Source organism: Cricetulus griseus, chromosome 3 (genome assembly GCF_003668045.3).
Source record: "Cricetulus griseus strain 17A/GY chromosome 3, alternate assembly CriGri-PICRH-1.0, whole genome shotgun sequence".
Lineage (NCBI taxonomy): Eukaryota > Metazoa > Chordata > Mammalia > Rodentia > Cricetidae > Cricetulus > Cricetulus griseus.
The window spans coordinates 217772301-217788658 of record NC_048596.1 but is presented as its reverse complement, the minus strand read 5'-3'; the positions used below and the strand labels follow the sequence as shown (position 1 = coordinate 217788658).

Below are 16358 nucleotides of genomic sequence, written 5' to 3'. Positions count from 1 at the left end.
TTAAATATTCCCTAACATCTAAATGGACAAGTGATTTTCCATGAAAACACAGAAATGGTACTCAATACATCCTATCTAAATCTTCAACTAAACAGGAGGCATCCTCTATATGACTTATTTTCCCCAAATCTAATACTAAGTAAAAGTTGTTATGTAAGCCTTACTATCATGACTCAACATTCTAAATTGCCTACAAAGGATTCAACAAAAATATACACTAAAAAAGAAATAAGGGCTAAGCTAGGTGAGCAAGCAATCATTTTCTAGATCATTATACACAGGATGGGTGAAGTCCAGGAACTGAACACATTTGTAATAGATCTAAACCAGTGCTTCCTGACACAAGACCAGTAAGGAAGCAAAGGATGCACAATTGACCATCACCAGAGTGAATCCATGAAGAATGCCAAGTTCATCCCACTGTCCAGATTCTGGATGTCTTGAGACTAGATAGAGGTTTTAAGGCAATGAAGTCAGGAATATAAGATGGAACTTCACTACCTTTTGTAAAATAAATGTCTATGTGTACACAGGCATCCATGCTTGTGTCATGTGCACGAGGGTACCTGCAGAGGCTAGTTACAGGCAGCTGTGAGCAACCTGACATGGTGGAAAGGGTCCTCTACAAGAGCAGCGAATGCTCTTAACTATGAACATTAGGTCACCTTCACTTCTGTATGTTCTGTTACGTTCTGTATTTCTCTGTTCCCTAGAGAAATATCATCATAGCAGTTCTTATGTGGATAAGCAGAACAGTGACCAAAACCTTTACATGGATACCTAAGTGTCCTAAGTTCTGCTTCCTGCTGCTGTGGCAAAAGCAACTGAAGGAGAAAGGATCAATTTGGCTCATGGTTCCAGGTTCCAGTCCATCACTTCGGGGAAATCAAGGCAGCAAGAACTTGAAGCTGCTAGTCCCAATACATCCAGTCAAAGGCAGAGAACAACTAATAAATGCACACATGCTAACAAACCAGGATCCCATTTCCCAAAGAATTCTGCCAATACCAGGCAAGCTTTCTCAACCCAATTATCATTGTATGACAACCCACCTCAGATATGCCCACAAGCCATGGGATCTAGACAATCCCCTATTGAGTCCCTTCTCAAGTGACTCTACATTGTGTCAAGTAAACGATTCAAAGTAACCATCACACTTATTTTTAGAAGATAAAATCCTCCACAGAAAATGTCTGGAAATACATAACAAAGGTGGATTAAATGTACATAAATTTCCAACTGATCACACTAATGAACTGTAGGGTACCCTAAATCGTATACCTACATTTTGAGGCTGACACAATTCCTGGAACGTAGACATGGGCCCCTCTCAATACTGCATTGCCACACTGTGCTCCAACAATCACTTCACACTGCCGTCTTTCTATATTCCTTCTAAGAATATTTAAAAACAAAAAATAAAGGACAATATTCTTCTAGTGCCATACGCTTTTTAAACATTTCATTAGAGATAGTAGTGGATGGAAATGATCAATACACACAATGCAAGTATATAAAACTTTAAAAAATAAAATATTATTTTAAAAGACTTCATATATACATAGCCCAGTAAGTCTTGATTTTCCTGAATAAATCACAAAGAAAATGCTGAAAAAGAAAGCAGCAGTTTGAAAAGCAGGGAAGAAAAGGTAGAAAGAATGGGCACTTAAGAGAGAAAAAAAAAAAAAAGACAGGAGAAATGACTCAAGCAGGCAAAGGCAGTTGTTGCCATGGTTGGGGTCCTGAATTTAACATCCCTGGGTCCCTGTGGTAGGAGACATCTTCTTTCTGCAAGTTATTCTCTGACCACACACACACACACACACACACACACACACACACACACACTCACACTCACACACACAGAAAAAGAAAAAGAAAAAGAAAAAGAAAAAGAAAAAGAAAAAGAAAAAGAAAAAGAAAAAGAGGGCCCTCTGGTGGAAAGAAGGCCAGTGGCCTGAGAAGCAGCTTGGTCATTTAACAGCATTAGGAGTTAAATAGATTTTGCTGCCTTCAAATCCTAAAGCATAAAATACTTCTAATGCGGTATATTGTCCCATGGCAAATTATGAATATTTTAAGATAAGCAGAAGAAAATAAATCATCCTTCATTTACTGCTCAGCCTAAAGTTCTCCACTTTCTCACATCCAGATGATTCTTTTCTCTCACTATTAAAACCCTGGCATCATTCCTAACAGGAAAAACTCTTCAGAGACCAAGAAGGTGCTAGCTAGCCTGACCAGCCAGTTCTGAGCACTGCATCCCTAATGAACCTCTCTAGCTGTCAGTGTTTGTCATGTGTTGTCAGCACTCACTGTGGAGTGAACTGTTTCCCATCTTTCCCCTAAGGCATCTGATGACCAAATTTCACACACTTGTCAACTTCACACCTTCCTGCTCCCATGCATTTACACTCTGTGGCTACTTCTTAAAGTAGCTTATTCCTTCACCTTCAAAACGTGCCACCATGTATTATGTTAACCACCAGTAATCTTAGCCCACAGTTAGTCACAGCACTGTGAGGCTTGTAGACCCAACAAATCAGGAAGCTGAACCAGGAAGGTAACTTGGACCTTGCTAAAAGAGCAGCCTGAATAGCACAGTGAAACCAGTCACCAAAACCCAAAAAACATCGTCAAAATATCCTTAGCATTTCATCTTTCAAGATTTAGAACTGGTATTTCTACTGATGTAGAAATAACTACACATAGATGAACCACAGTTTCTCAAATGTCGCTCAGTGGATAAAAAGTATTTAATCCTCGGAACCCACTCCTGCAAGCTCTCCTGTGACTTGCACACTCAAGCCCACACACATACACATAAAACAATTAAAGAAAGGAGAGACATGGAGAAAGAATTTGTGCAATGTGGAACCTGTGCCTACATGGTACCAAGAGAATAATAATAAAAAAAAAAGGCAGACGAAAGGGGGGCACAAAACCAAAAATACTTCAACTATGTCTCTATCTTCAAACACACACACACACACACACACACACACACACACACACACATTAAAAGATACAGAAAGAACAGTGAATATACAAACTAATAAAAAAAGAAACTGCTTCAGTGTAGGACACCAATGGTAGCAAAATTTCTGAAATAAAATTTAGTTAGAAGCAGGCAAGAATTGCTAACTCCTAATGAAATATATTTAATGCACGTTCACTGTTCTAACCAATTATGGAAGCCTCACCACAGTCCTGCAGCTGGAAAAGGCTTTTAGTTCCCACTAGAGGAATGGAAAAAAAGCAGGAAGACAGACAACTTACATAATAACTATTGGCAAAGGGCCACTTTTAAAACAGAGTTCACGCCTTGAGAATTAACTCTGCAGACTGCTTACAAAACTAATAAATAGTCACTGCATCACTTTTGACAACGATGATAAAATTGTCTTAGTTTCCATAAAGTAAACAAAACCTAATTAAATCCTACTCATCAACAGCAACAAACTAAAACTTAGTGTGCTATAGCATGCCTAGTATCCCAGCCTACAGAGACTTTGGCAAATGGATTAGAAGTCAGGATGTGCTGGCTGCCCAGCCTACCTATCTACATCTCATATTCCATGTGAGGAGAGAAAAGAAAACAACATAGAAAATTAATGAAAGTAAGAGTATTATTTCATAATGAGATAGCCAAAAGCTGAAGCTAATCAACTGCAATTTTGCATCCACATAAAAAATGTACACCAAATGACCTGTGATAACCATCTACAGTAGTCATTGCTTCAGAATTAAGAAGCAGAATCAACATGAGTTGTCTGGTAGAGGAGAAGAATATAAGAAAGTTTTTCAAGATGATCAAAGTACTGTGGACTGAGTTTTGGTTATGTACACTGTGGTGGACTGAGTTTTGGTTATGCAGAATATATATATATATATATATATTTGCTATATCAACATATAGCAAACTATACACATGCCATGCCTCTACCTTGAGTATATAAACTGCACCTCTGTTCAATTGTCCAGCCTGTTAAATCAAATTTCAATTGCAAAACTAATGCATGCTTACAATAAAAATACTATAAATAAAACCCCCCTTTATCTAAACCAACCTCATTTGCATGAACCAAATGGTGGATGTGGTATAGCTAAACATTTTCTACCTATAAATACAGAAAAATGTATAGCTTTCTGTTTAATTGCAAAATATAATTATTCTAAATGTGGTAGTTAGCTTTTGATAGTTGACAGATCATTAACATCTCATTATTGCTTCAAAAAACTCTGCCATCTTAATGGCTGCATGATTTTTTTTCATAGCATGGATCAAGCAAAGCATAGTTTATAAAATCATTGTTTTGTTACTATCAAATTACTTCAAAATTTAGCAACATGTAAATTTTTATATTTACCACAACTCAAGTTTAATTTTTTTTTTTTTTTTGAGACAATGTTTCTCTCTGTAACAGCCTTGGCTGTCCTGGAACTCGCTCTGGAAACAAGGCCAGCCTAGAACTCATGTTTAAATATTTCACAGCATAATTAGGAACTTTAATGTGCTACTTGGGAAAAATATCCTCATTATAATATACAAGCCTCTTTTTCAATTCTCAAAAATACATCTTCCAAATATGTTAATGAGGAGAACCACACCTAGCAAACAGTAAGTTGACATAATTGTAAAATATAAAATTTTACAAACCCAATTATGAAATACAATGCTTTTATGTATTTTATGTATTTGCAACTCAAAAAACATTTTAAAGCTGGAATCTCTTAAGAAATATAAGTAACCAGGCAGTGGTGGTACACTCCTTTAATCCCAGAATTTGGGAGGCAGAGGCAGGCTGAACTCTATGAGTTTGAGGCCAGTCTTGTCTACAGAGGGAGTCTCAGGACATCCAGGACTACACACATGGAAATCCTGTCTCAAAAAACTAAAAGGAAGGGAGGGAGGGAGGAAGGGAGGAAGGAAGCAAAGTAAACAGGGGCTAGGAAGATGGCTCAGCAGTTAAGAGCATCTGTTGAGCATGGCATCCACATGGCAACTTTCAATTGTCCATAACTCCAGCATCCACATGGCAACTTTCAATTGTCTATAACTCCAGCCCCAGTGAATCTAATGCCCTCTTCTGGCCTTTGCAAGCACTAGGCATGTACATGGTATCCTATAAACAAGCAGACCAACACTTGTACACATAAAATAAATATAAATAAATCATTTTTAAAAAGAAATACAAGTAAATAAAACTTCTAAAAAACTAAAATAACATGCATCACTGCACTAAACAGATATAAGATGCATTATTTTCAAGGTCCTCGGCCCAGTCCTAGTCTTCCAGCACAGTGTATAACAGAGCATGAAGTATGCAGTTACAAATTGGTGACTTCCAGTTTCTAGGGAGTATTTATGAATGCAGACAATACTGTCAACAAGCAAAGATCTTGGGAGAAATTTTAATTTAGAAGAAAAAAAGGAAAAAGAAACAAACCTCGGTCCAGTCACAGGGATGAGTAAGACGTCTGGGAGGGTTGGATGCTGAAGAACAGGAACTCGTAATCCTCTGAACTGCTGTTAAAAAACAAGCAGACACAATGGTAGAGCACCCAGTGCACTCGGTAAACTTCACAGGCTTCTCCATGGCACCACGGATACCGTGAAGAACCCAGTGCAATTTGTAAATTGCATGTTTCACCGTGTCACCATTTCCCACAGCAGGAAGCTTGATTTAGGCCTATTTCACCCTTACTTCATGGAATACTGTAAAAGTAAACACATCTCTAAATATTTCCTCTCTGATTCAATGTTATCTGACTTTAGAGGGACAGAGTGCTGGAGACCAAACATACTAAGCAAGCGCTGAACCATGGAGATGTACTCTGAGCCCTTTTTTAATTTTTTTTTTTTTTGAGTTAGAATCTCGATACATTGCCCACACTTGCCTCAAGCTTTCAATCCTCCTGTCCCAGACTCTGTAGCAGCTGAGGAGGATGAGGTAGGAGGATCGTGAATACAAGGGAAACCTGAGCAACCCAGTAAGTTACAGGTGAGCCTTGGACACATAATCAAATCCTAACTCACATGCACACAAAGTCATCTGATAAGTTTCAGAAGAGAAATTCAAGATTGAAATTACTAAATATGATGTATATAGCATGAACACTGGAGGCCATGCCATTTTTGATATCAAAATATACTTTTACTAGAAGTTCAGGATTTTGAAAATCTATTATACTCAGCTGGTTAGACTGGAAATTCATGAAAGAGCTGGAGCAGTAAGTTACTGTCACAACTTACATAGACGCACTGTGGGCATCCCTTTGCAATTCTATGACTACACTAGAAGTTTGAGACCAACTTTGACGCCAGTGTTTATACCATGTAAAGTTATCAAACACCCTAAGTCAGGGTAGTTTTTCTTTGAAAATGTGTTGGTGTATGTGAGCCACTGTATTGCTACTGCAAACTGAAGAACATGAGTGGACAGCCTGGGAGCAGCGTGGTCAGGAGCAGACGGTAGATTGAGAACAGGAACTATATGGAGTCTATGGGGGCAAACACACAAATATTTGATACAAGTTTATATGTACATATTTACTAATTTTCCCATACTACCTGAAAGAGTAGTAACAAAACTAAGTGCATCACGTTGCAGAATCCATACCAATTAGAAGACGTGTGCAAATCCAGATTATTTCTAAACAGATGAGAAAAAAATTCCACATTTTACAAAATAAGTCCACAAGCCAACACCTCTCCTGACTTCCTCCAAAAGACATTTCAGACTATGAGCACACCCAGCAGATGAGTACTGAGCAATCTGACTGTAAATCCTGTCCCGTCCTTTCTCCTTCCCTCTCTGCTTCACCGTTTTGATAACCTTATAGAGAAACTATTGTAAACACAGTGTTTCCAAGATGAATTCGGTTTTGTATTTCTGTTTAGCAATCCTACTTGCTTTATACTACAGAAATTATTTTACATAGAGATGAATCTTTGTGGTGTCAAGACTTTCTTCTCCTTTCCAATCAGAACAAGCGAACCTGATACAGAAAGAAAACTTGACACAAGTGGCTATCTTTTCATAACAACACAAACAAGCTATTTTTGTCAAGCTAAGTATTCTGCCTGATACTGTTTAGTTTCTTTCCTCTAACCTTAATGTTTTTAAGTAACAACAAAAATGTATTTGACATTTATTTGCCTATTGAGGGAAAGGAGCACATGCCAAGGTGTACATGTGGAGTCACAGGACACCTTGACAGCTCTCTCTACCATGCAGGTTCTAGGAACTAAACTTAGGTCATCAGGCTTGGCAGCAAGTACCCTTACCCACCAAATCATCTCACCCCTGCACCCCTCCCTCTTTTAAAACATCCTTTCAAAGATATACTTTATATGTCATAAAATCCACCCATCCCATACATATGTTAAGAGATTTTCAGTACAGTTAAAGGACTGCACAATCATCACCCTAACCCTGTTTCAGATCACTTCCATCACCCCACAAAAGTCTCCCAAGCCCATTTACCAGCATTTTCCATTACCATCCAAGACAACTATTCATCTTTCTTTCTGCATAATTTGCCTTTTCTAAACATGTTATGTAATACAAGATATGGTATCTTGTCTCTTACTTCATGTCTTGAGATTAATCCATATCATAGCGTATGTGAATAAATACTTATATTGCTGACCAGTATCTCACCATATGAATATTCTGTAATTATCTGTCACTGGTTGGATCTTATCCTCTGTTCACTAATAAACTAATGCTGCTATATGTAAACTTGTGGCTAGGAATTTATGAACACATGTTTTTACTTTTTCAGGTAGATGCCTTGGCGTGGAAGGTCCCAGCTTCTTCCTTCTCACTAGTCAAGAGATATTATCCTGTGGTCAGAGAAATGTGAGCATAGAACACCAAGTGTTTGTCCATCTGAGCTGTTCTTGGCACACACAGAGTTTGGGGTGGAAGAAGGAAGTGTGCAGGCTCACATTCCTGATCCCTCTAGAACTAGGAGCTATTCTACCAGTTTCCCATCCAGTGGCAACTGCTTGGGCTTTCCTGCTCAGCTTTATTCCTTCTGTATTGTTATTATTATTATTAGCATTATGTGTGCAGTGTGTGTGTAGAGGTCAAAGAACAATTGTATGAAGTTGGTTTCTCCTTCCCCCTTTACATGAATTCTGGCTTATACAAGTTCCCTACTTTACTGAGACATCTCAATGGCCCTTCCTTTTCAATTTAACTATAAGGAAGGGAACTCAAAGTCTAGAGTGACTCTGTCATAATCTACATCTTAGCTCCTTAGATGCTGTTTCTATCAGACTAGCATACCAGAGTTGGATTGTCATTAGAAATGAACGCAATCTGGATTTGGCAGCGTTTCACACGCCTTCCAATACTCTGGAAACAGTTGCTTTCCTTTTAGCCAAAGGTATATGTACACGGTAGTGAACATGTACTTTTTGGTTGCTAAAAAGAACTTCCTATATGTTATGTCTGTCATTGCTCTCAACAACAGCATCAGTACAGATGAGAACACATCTTTATGTTTTGTTTAATTATTGCACTATATCTTAGTCTCATACGCTCACATGTCAAAGCTGGGTTTGGTAGAGCTTTTGTCTGTCTGTGTTTATAGTTCTGGTACTCAAAACCAAGTCTTACTTGGTTCTTCTGATAGCACCATCACCTGTACAACCTGAAAGTATAGAACTATCCCCAAAAGCAGCATGGTGTGACAGATGCTCCATGAAGATGATGAGATTAAAGAGAAAGGAAGAGGCTGAGAGATAGTGCAGTTGAGAAAGTGTTTGCCATACAAGCATGAGAACCGCAGTTGGTCCCTAGAACCTATACTGGGGTTGAAAAAAAAAAAAAAAAGCCAAGTGTGGTGGCACACACTTGTAATCCCAACTCTGGGAAGGTGGTGAGCTCCAGGTCAAGGAGAGAACTTGTCTCCAAAATAAGGTGGATGGCACCTGGGAAACAATGCTTAGGTTAACCTCTGACCTTTATAGACACTTGTGCACCTTCCCCCACCCCAAACATGCATACATATACACACAAGCACACACACAAGAGATAACTGAATCAATGACAGTGGCATATAAGGTACTAGCATTCCAATTCCTGTATCCACTTTACACTGATAACAGCCTATGACACACAACTGGATCTGTAAACATGTTCATCTCTTTTTTAATTTATATGAAAATTAGTTGGAGCCAGATCTGCTTATACCCCCCAGTTATTTGTAATCAAATATTCATCAAGTATTTTATAACTACAATATGCAATTCATAAGGAGATCTCTCCACAGTCAATTTTCCTCCAACGTTATGTTTCCTTGGAGACAAATTTCAGAGTACAATGTCATAACACAAGATACAAAGCTCTTGAAAACAAAGAGGTAACAATATAAGCAATATGATCCCAATATAAACACCATAATCAAATAATACTTTTATGCTTAATCATAAAATGCCACTTTACCATACTGTTTCCATTTAGAACATAAGCAATACTGATAAAAACCTACTGGCTAGAAATCTTAAAACCATATTCTTCATATTGTCCTAATTTGATGGTTTTATAACAAGACACGTATGCTTAATTCAGTTATCCACAATTAAAAGTAAAATCCTGCCGAGCGTGGTGGCGAATGCCTTTAGTTCCAGCACTAGGGAGGCAGAGGCAGGCGGATCTCTGTGAGTTCCAGACCTGCCTGGTCTACAAGAGCGAGTTCCAGGACAGCCTCCAAAGCCACAGAGAAACCCTGTCTCAAAAAAACAAAAAAGTAAAATCCTAAGGTGGTGAACAAAAATGTGACTCCCATGATGCAGCTTCTGTGCGATCATAAACCACGATGGGCTAGGACTTTGCAGATGCAGTTAGCTGTTCAGGGTCACCCACGCTGTTTGAGTGTGCCCAATAAACTCATTGGTTCACCCACCCAAAAATTTATTTTAAAAACACATATGATTGCACAATTACTCAGCAGGCATCTTCATATCTCTGAACAAACCTTAAAGCACAATCAGCCCTCCTAATCATTCTATGCTGCTCATTATATGATCGGGTTTATGGATCAGAAATGACCTCTTCATATATTTTAAGGATAAAGCCCATAGGGCTTAGAAACTTATCCTAAGTACTAATAAATTTAGAATCAGAATTCTAGCCTCTCTTCTTATGACCTTAAAACAATTTAATATTCATACCTTAATTTTCTTATTTATAGAACTGGACTATTCACAAATGTTGAAATTTCTTTATTCAGCAGGATTCTGTCTTGAGTGGAAACATATTATGAAGTACAGTTATAGCATATACTTAATTGACATGTACTGCTGAAATGTTGTCAACCTATCACCGATGTATATGATTTAACTGAACACTAAGGGCATGTAAAAGGTAATATATCTATGTCTAAGTATATTCCTTATTCCATTAATATTTCCACTATGTATGTTTAAAAATTATGAGAATAGTAAGCTCCACACATTCAGAAGTTTAAAAAAATTTGGAATGTCATATTGTTCATGGGATTTTGATGGAGCACACTGTGGCAGACTATAAAAGTGTAACATATCACATCTGCACAAACCTTCTGAAGCTCCTCAAGCAGCAGATCTCGGACATATTCAACTGATGCTAAATGTGTATTCACTCTGACAGTTGTGAATGATGGAGGGTGTGCCAGGCGAATCAGCAGAGCTTCAAACTTCCTTTCTGCTTCCTGTTTGCTTGAAGCAGACACAACCTGAAATGGAAAGAACCACAATTTCAATCTCAGTGTGTATCTATCAGTCTTAACATATTTAAGGCTTAGTTTTAGTTTTTAGTTTTGTTGATATCATTTATTTTCTTTCCAAACTGTTTTAGGATGCCCCCCCTTTTTTTTAACTCATATACCTTTTGGGTATAAAACTGCTGAAAATGATTGCTAAATGTTCCTTCCTTTGTTAATATACACTCTATAGGGCCCCTTGAGATAAACATGAAATATTTTCTCTCTCCATATAGTCTAGCCTCTTAACATAATCTAGAAATAAGACATAGAAATCAGTTTTAAGTCCCAGCTATTGTAATTTTAAAAAGCAGCTCGAGAGAGAAAGACACTGTCCGACTGAGTTCAAGTGGAGGGTTTTTTTGTTTTTTGTTTTTTTTTTTAATTAGGGGGAAAGGATGATAAAAAGGGGAGGGAGGAAACGGCCTCCTGAGACAGAGAGGAAAGAGAGAAAGAGAGGAGAGAGAAGGATGGGAGGTGGGCAGGGCCCTTTTAAAAGGGAACATAGTGAATAGCCACAGGTGGTGCTCTTAGTGGCAGCAGCTGAGGACATATCCTGTTAAAACTCCAAAGGCAAGCTAGTAAAAATGCCTAAATACTAACACCAGCTCCAGTAGTGTTCAAAATAAAAGGCAATTTAGAAAAAAAAAATCCAAGTTGCCTAGGGGTGGCAGGTTAGGGTGATCAGAACATGTAAGAATCTTTCATTGGAAGGCAATAACATTCATTGGGAATTTCTGTGTTAAGTGTGGCCAGTAACAAATAATTAACACTCTTTTGAAGACTTGCCTGCCAAACCAATGTAGTTGATTTCACTTAAGTTTCATGCCCTTTGAAAGTACTTTTAAACTTATTCAATTTTCACAGAATAAATTAAGCTTAACCAGTGAGAATTATTTCAAGGTAATTCATATAAAAATAATGCTTTTCCAGAAAGATATGGTGGGGCACCCTGTAATCCCAGCACTGGGAAGGCAGAGGCAGGCAGATCTGTGAGTTTGAGGCCAGTCTGATATAAGACGTGAGTTCCAGGGGACAGACAGGACTATGTGAAGAGCCCTATGTCAATAACTAAACAAAAATGAATAAATAAAGCAAGCTTTTGAAATCTAAATCTGGCTTTTTCTTTTATTCCATCTAAGCTTTAGTTGTTTGATAGTTATGTCAATTTGGATGAGTGACAGGATTCCTTTGACTCTGATCTCAGTTCTTAAAAATGAGATCAAATCTATCTACCAAGATTGCTCAGACTAAAATGTAAACGTTTACCATCAAACAACCAACAGCATTTAAAGAGGCACACGTAGTGTGCCCTTTTCAACCGAGTACAAGAGCATTGCTTTAAAAGAACAGGTTCATCTAGTTAAGTGGCCAGTACTAAGTGTACTGATAGGCACATAACACTTTTTCTTACATCTAAATGCAAGCACATATATTCATCTTATACTAGTAAGCATCAATACCTACGAAAATGGTTTTAAACATTCCAACAGTCTAGTGTCAAAAGCCAAGGCTATAAAGATTACCCTTTAGTCTACTTTTTGCTTCCCTATAAGATGTACTTGAATTGTTGCAAATATCTACCTATATGACCTACCTCCTTGTTCAAAAAGCTCTGTTTGAGATAGTTTTCAACTTCAGGTCTCAAAGATATCTTATGAAAAATAGGCATTTCTTTTTTCTGTTTTAAGTTGTCCAAAATTACGTTGGGAAGCGGCTTTTTTTTTTTTTTCCTTTTCTTTTTCTTTCTTTTCGAATTACAGCCAACAGCCTTGCCAGCCAATGGCAGAGCACAAAATGCCTTTAGGGACTGCGTTCAGGAGTGAGCAGGGTCCAGGTTTGTCGTTCTCTGGGATGCTGTAAGAAAGCGCCGAACGCCACTGAGACACTGCGCCAAAAACAAACAAACAAACAAACAGCTTAGTGACAAATAAATGTACCTAGACGCAGATGGGAAAACTGGGAAGCGAGGAACTCCACTCTGACATACTATTTTCCAAAACCGCGCCCCCAGCTCCGGAGCATTAAGTCGCTTCCTGGTTTCGTCACTTCCGGCTCCTGCAGGGTCCCCTTCTGTGCTCGCCAAATCTGCATCTGCCAATCACCTCCAGTTCTGATCCCTGAGGGTGGTGCTTCTTCTTCTTGCGAGGAACGCTGTTTTCCCGATTCACCCAAGACCTCCGGTCCTGGGGATGTGATTGGGTTGAACAGAGTACCTAGCTAATCCGAATTAGGGAGGTTTTCAGTTAGTGTTCCCGGTACAAGTGGTGGTGAAGGCCACAATTTATTTGGCCTTGGATTTCATGAAATTATCTCTCTCCCTGGGACACATGAATCAGACATCAGCTGTGAATCAATGTAACTATTAAAAAAACAAAACAAAACAAAACTTGGGGGCTGGAAAGATAGATGGCTCAGTGGCTAAGAACATTAGCTGCTCTTCCAGAGGTCCTGAGTTCAATTCCCGGCAATCACATGATGGCTCACAACCATCTGAAATGAGATCTGGTGCCCTCTTCGGACCTACAGGGATACATGCAGACAGAACTCTGTATGCATAATAAATAAATAAACAAATAAATAAATAAATTTAAAAACAAAGACGTATTTACATCATGTGTATGAATGTTTACCGCATGCATGTACATGCACCTCGTGCTTGCCTGTTAAATCTCGTGGAACTGAAGTTATGATAGTTGTGAGCCATCATATGTGTGCTGGCAATGGAACCAAGGTCCTATGCAAGAACAAGCGCTCTTTAAGGTTATGCCATCTCTCCATCCCTAATACCCATACTTTTTAGTATATGTGCTGCGGAAGCAAGCACAATACCCATACTTTTTAATGTGCTAAGATCCATGAGTACTTAGGTAAAACTTAAAAAGCCCTAATAGTGTTTACGATTAGTCATAGTTAGTGTACTTTAGAGCTCAGGAAAGCCTTGATGTGATTTTCCTGATTGTAATGAGGTAAAAAGGATTTAAAAATAAGTAAACAAAATCAATGGGCTGCTTTATACTTAAACATGATGAACAGTTCTGTCTCTGCTGCTCTGTGGACTTTTTGTTTTGTTTTGTTGTTTTGGGCAGTATCTCAGATAAATATAGAAAAGGGTTGATTTGTTTTGTTTTTTTTCCCTTAAAGCCTTTTTTATAATTATTTATTTTTTATGTATACAACATTCTGTTTATTATGTATACAACATTCTGTTTCCATGTTTATCTGCACACCAGAAGAGGGCACCAGATCTCATAACGGATGGTTGTGAGCCACCATGTGGTTGCTGGGAACTCAGGACTTCTGGAAGAGCAGTCAGTGCTCTTAACCTCTGAGCCATCTCTCCAGCCCCCTCCTTAAAGCTTTTAAGTTTTCACATTGGCTTTAAAAAATGTATTTCCTCCTTTCAAGTCTTTACTAGGTGAAAATATTGTGACAATGGCAAAATAGTTATAAACAGATTTTCAATGAGTAAACCAAGGCTCCAGGGGCTGAAATAACGTCCTATGATCTCATTTTTAAAAAAGAAAAAAAAGCTTAGGACCAGTAAGTTGTTTTCAAAAAACCAATACCTAGTCTTTCTGCAGTATCACACATCTTCAACGAATGCATGTTCTTTCCTGACCTAATCATCTGTATCAGTAAAGAAAATGTCTGAGACACAGGTTTTGAAAATGTTGCATGCCTTTCCTGAGAAGACATAACATCTACTCACCATAACAAAGAAGTGGCCAAAGACAAACTTGGCAAGTCAAGCTTGGAAAAATAAATTCGTTTGCTAGACTTACATACAGCAGGATCCTTACTTCATGGACAGCTAGCTGCACCACCCAAAAGTCTCACCACACTCCTATTTTATATGGCTATATTGTAGGTCGATAGCAGAATTGATGTAAAACTATTTTCAGAGAACTACCCATATAAAAGTAGTAGAAGTGACCCAGTCTCAAACAGCAAAGGGAGGCACAGATGAATTAAACTCTGGGAAAGGTTATGTGTCTATGTGTGCTCTATCCTTGCTGTCACCAGCGATCCTGTTAGTCTCAGCAGACATTGTCCAGTCTGGGAAGGGTGGACTGTTCTGCTGCAATATGGCAGGTAGAACAAGTAAGTGGAATCTTGCTGCAACATGGATGCTTTGGCTAGGATTCAGAGGACTAGCCAACCATACAGAGGGATTTTGACAGGCCATTTTGTGTAGTGACCCTGACACTAGCTGCAGTAGAAATCTTTAAGAAATAAAGAAAACTTGAACTTGAATACAGACTCCATGAGGGAGAAATTTCATTTCCACATAATGTACTCATTGTTTGCCATATAAAGGGCACTCCCTGAATGACTAATTGAACACATACACCATTATGAAGTAGAAAGGAAATTGCTGTTCAACATATATTTGATATAAAGTAGTTCACTACTTCTGAACACTTGAATAGTGACCAGACATCTATATTAATCTTGACTAGATACAATTGTAATGGCCGTTGTGTGGATGAATAGGTGTGCTGGTGGTGTACAATTGGAACCAAGAACATGTCATAAATCTGCAGTTGGTAGAGTGAGTGTGTACTGTCTAAGCTAAGGAAGACTCCTTAAGAAAACAGCCACACAGAAGCCACTGAGACTATGGATTCTTTAACAGGATAGTATGTCCCCAAAGCAGGGACTGACTGGAGAAATAAATCTCAGATATAATCTCAGCATTTTAAGCTTGTTTATGGTACTCCAGAGTTGACCTTCACATAAAAAGTTTAATCCTTGTTTAATTTTATGAGGAGGGGTCACAAGGAGGGGGCAGATCTAGAAAGCCTACTGACATTGGAGATAAACTTACATAGTAAAGAAACACTGATTGCAAGTAGCTTCTTCATTCTCCATGCAAAAAGTGAAACCAATTTATATCTAGCTTTCTCATTTTTTTATCATATTCACAATTTATTTTTTCTACAACAACTAGCCTTATTCTTCTCTGAGGATATTATTTCAGATTGATCTGGGAACAGAATATTAATTCTGGATTTTAGACTTCTGCAGTAAAGGGAACTTACTTCTTTTTCTTTCATTGCTTTTCTCTTGGATTTGTGTGGGTGAGCATTAGTGTGTGTGTGTGTGTGTGTGTGTGTGTGTGTGTGTGTACACAAATGTGTGTGTGCAGGTGCAAGTACCTGTGTGCACATGCTTGTGAAAGCCAGAGATCAATGTAGCAGTCACAATTGCTCCCCACTTTAAATGGATTGACTAGCCAACAAGCTCCAGGAATCTGCATGTCATGCCTCTGCATTCCTAGCACTAGAATTCCAGGCACATACACCTGGTCCAATGTTGTAGAATATTTGTACAGTTTGTGAAGTTTTATTGGCTGTAATTGGTGTAATAAAAAGCTGAACAGTCAATAGCTAGGCAGGAGATATAGGCAGAGAGAGAAAGTAGGAGGGAGAAACTAGGAGAGAAAGGGGGCACAGACAAAGCAGGATGGGTGGTAAATAACAGAATGTAGATTAATAGATACGGTTTAATTTAAGTTATAAGAGCTAGTTAACAACAAGCCTAAGCTAATTCCAAGCTTTCATAATGAATAAGTCATGGGGTCCTTATTTGTGAGC

At 38.3% G+C, this 16358-nt stretch overlaps 1 protein-coding gene across 5 annotated transcripts in view; it reads right to left on the bottom strand.

Annotated features, from left to right (window-relative positions):
• Nsun6 (NOP2/Sun RNA methyltransferase 6) overlaps positions 1 to 12845 on the bottom strand; it is a 49073-nt gene extending 36228 nt beyond the window's left edge. The window contains exons 1-5 of one of the 5 annotated variants that reach the window (XM_027405265.2): positions 12749 to 12845; positions 12356 to 12646; positions 10576 to 10731; positions 5451 to 5530; positions 1286 to 1395 (exon numbers count right to left, since the gene is read on the bottom strand). In XM_027405265.2, coding sequence (XP_027261066.1) covers positions 1286 to 1395; positions 5451 to 5530; positions 10576 to 10731; positions 12356 to 12430 — 421 coding nt within the window. In that variant the 5' untranslated portion in view covers positions 12431 to 12646; positions 12749 to 12845. Of the gene's footprint in view, positions 1 to 1052; positions 1185 to 1285; positions 1396 to 5450; positions 5531 to 10575; positions 10732 to 12355 lie in introns of those variants that run through there. The other 4 variants (XM_027405266.2, XM_027405268.2, XM_027405267.2 and 1 more) reach the window with 4 other exon arrangements.
• Between the last annotated feature and the right edge of the window lie 3513 nt (positions 12846 to 16358).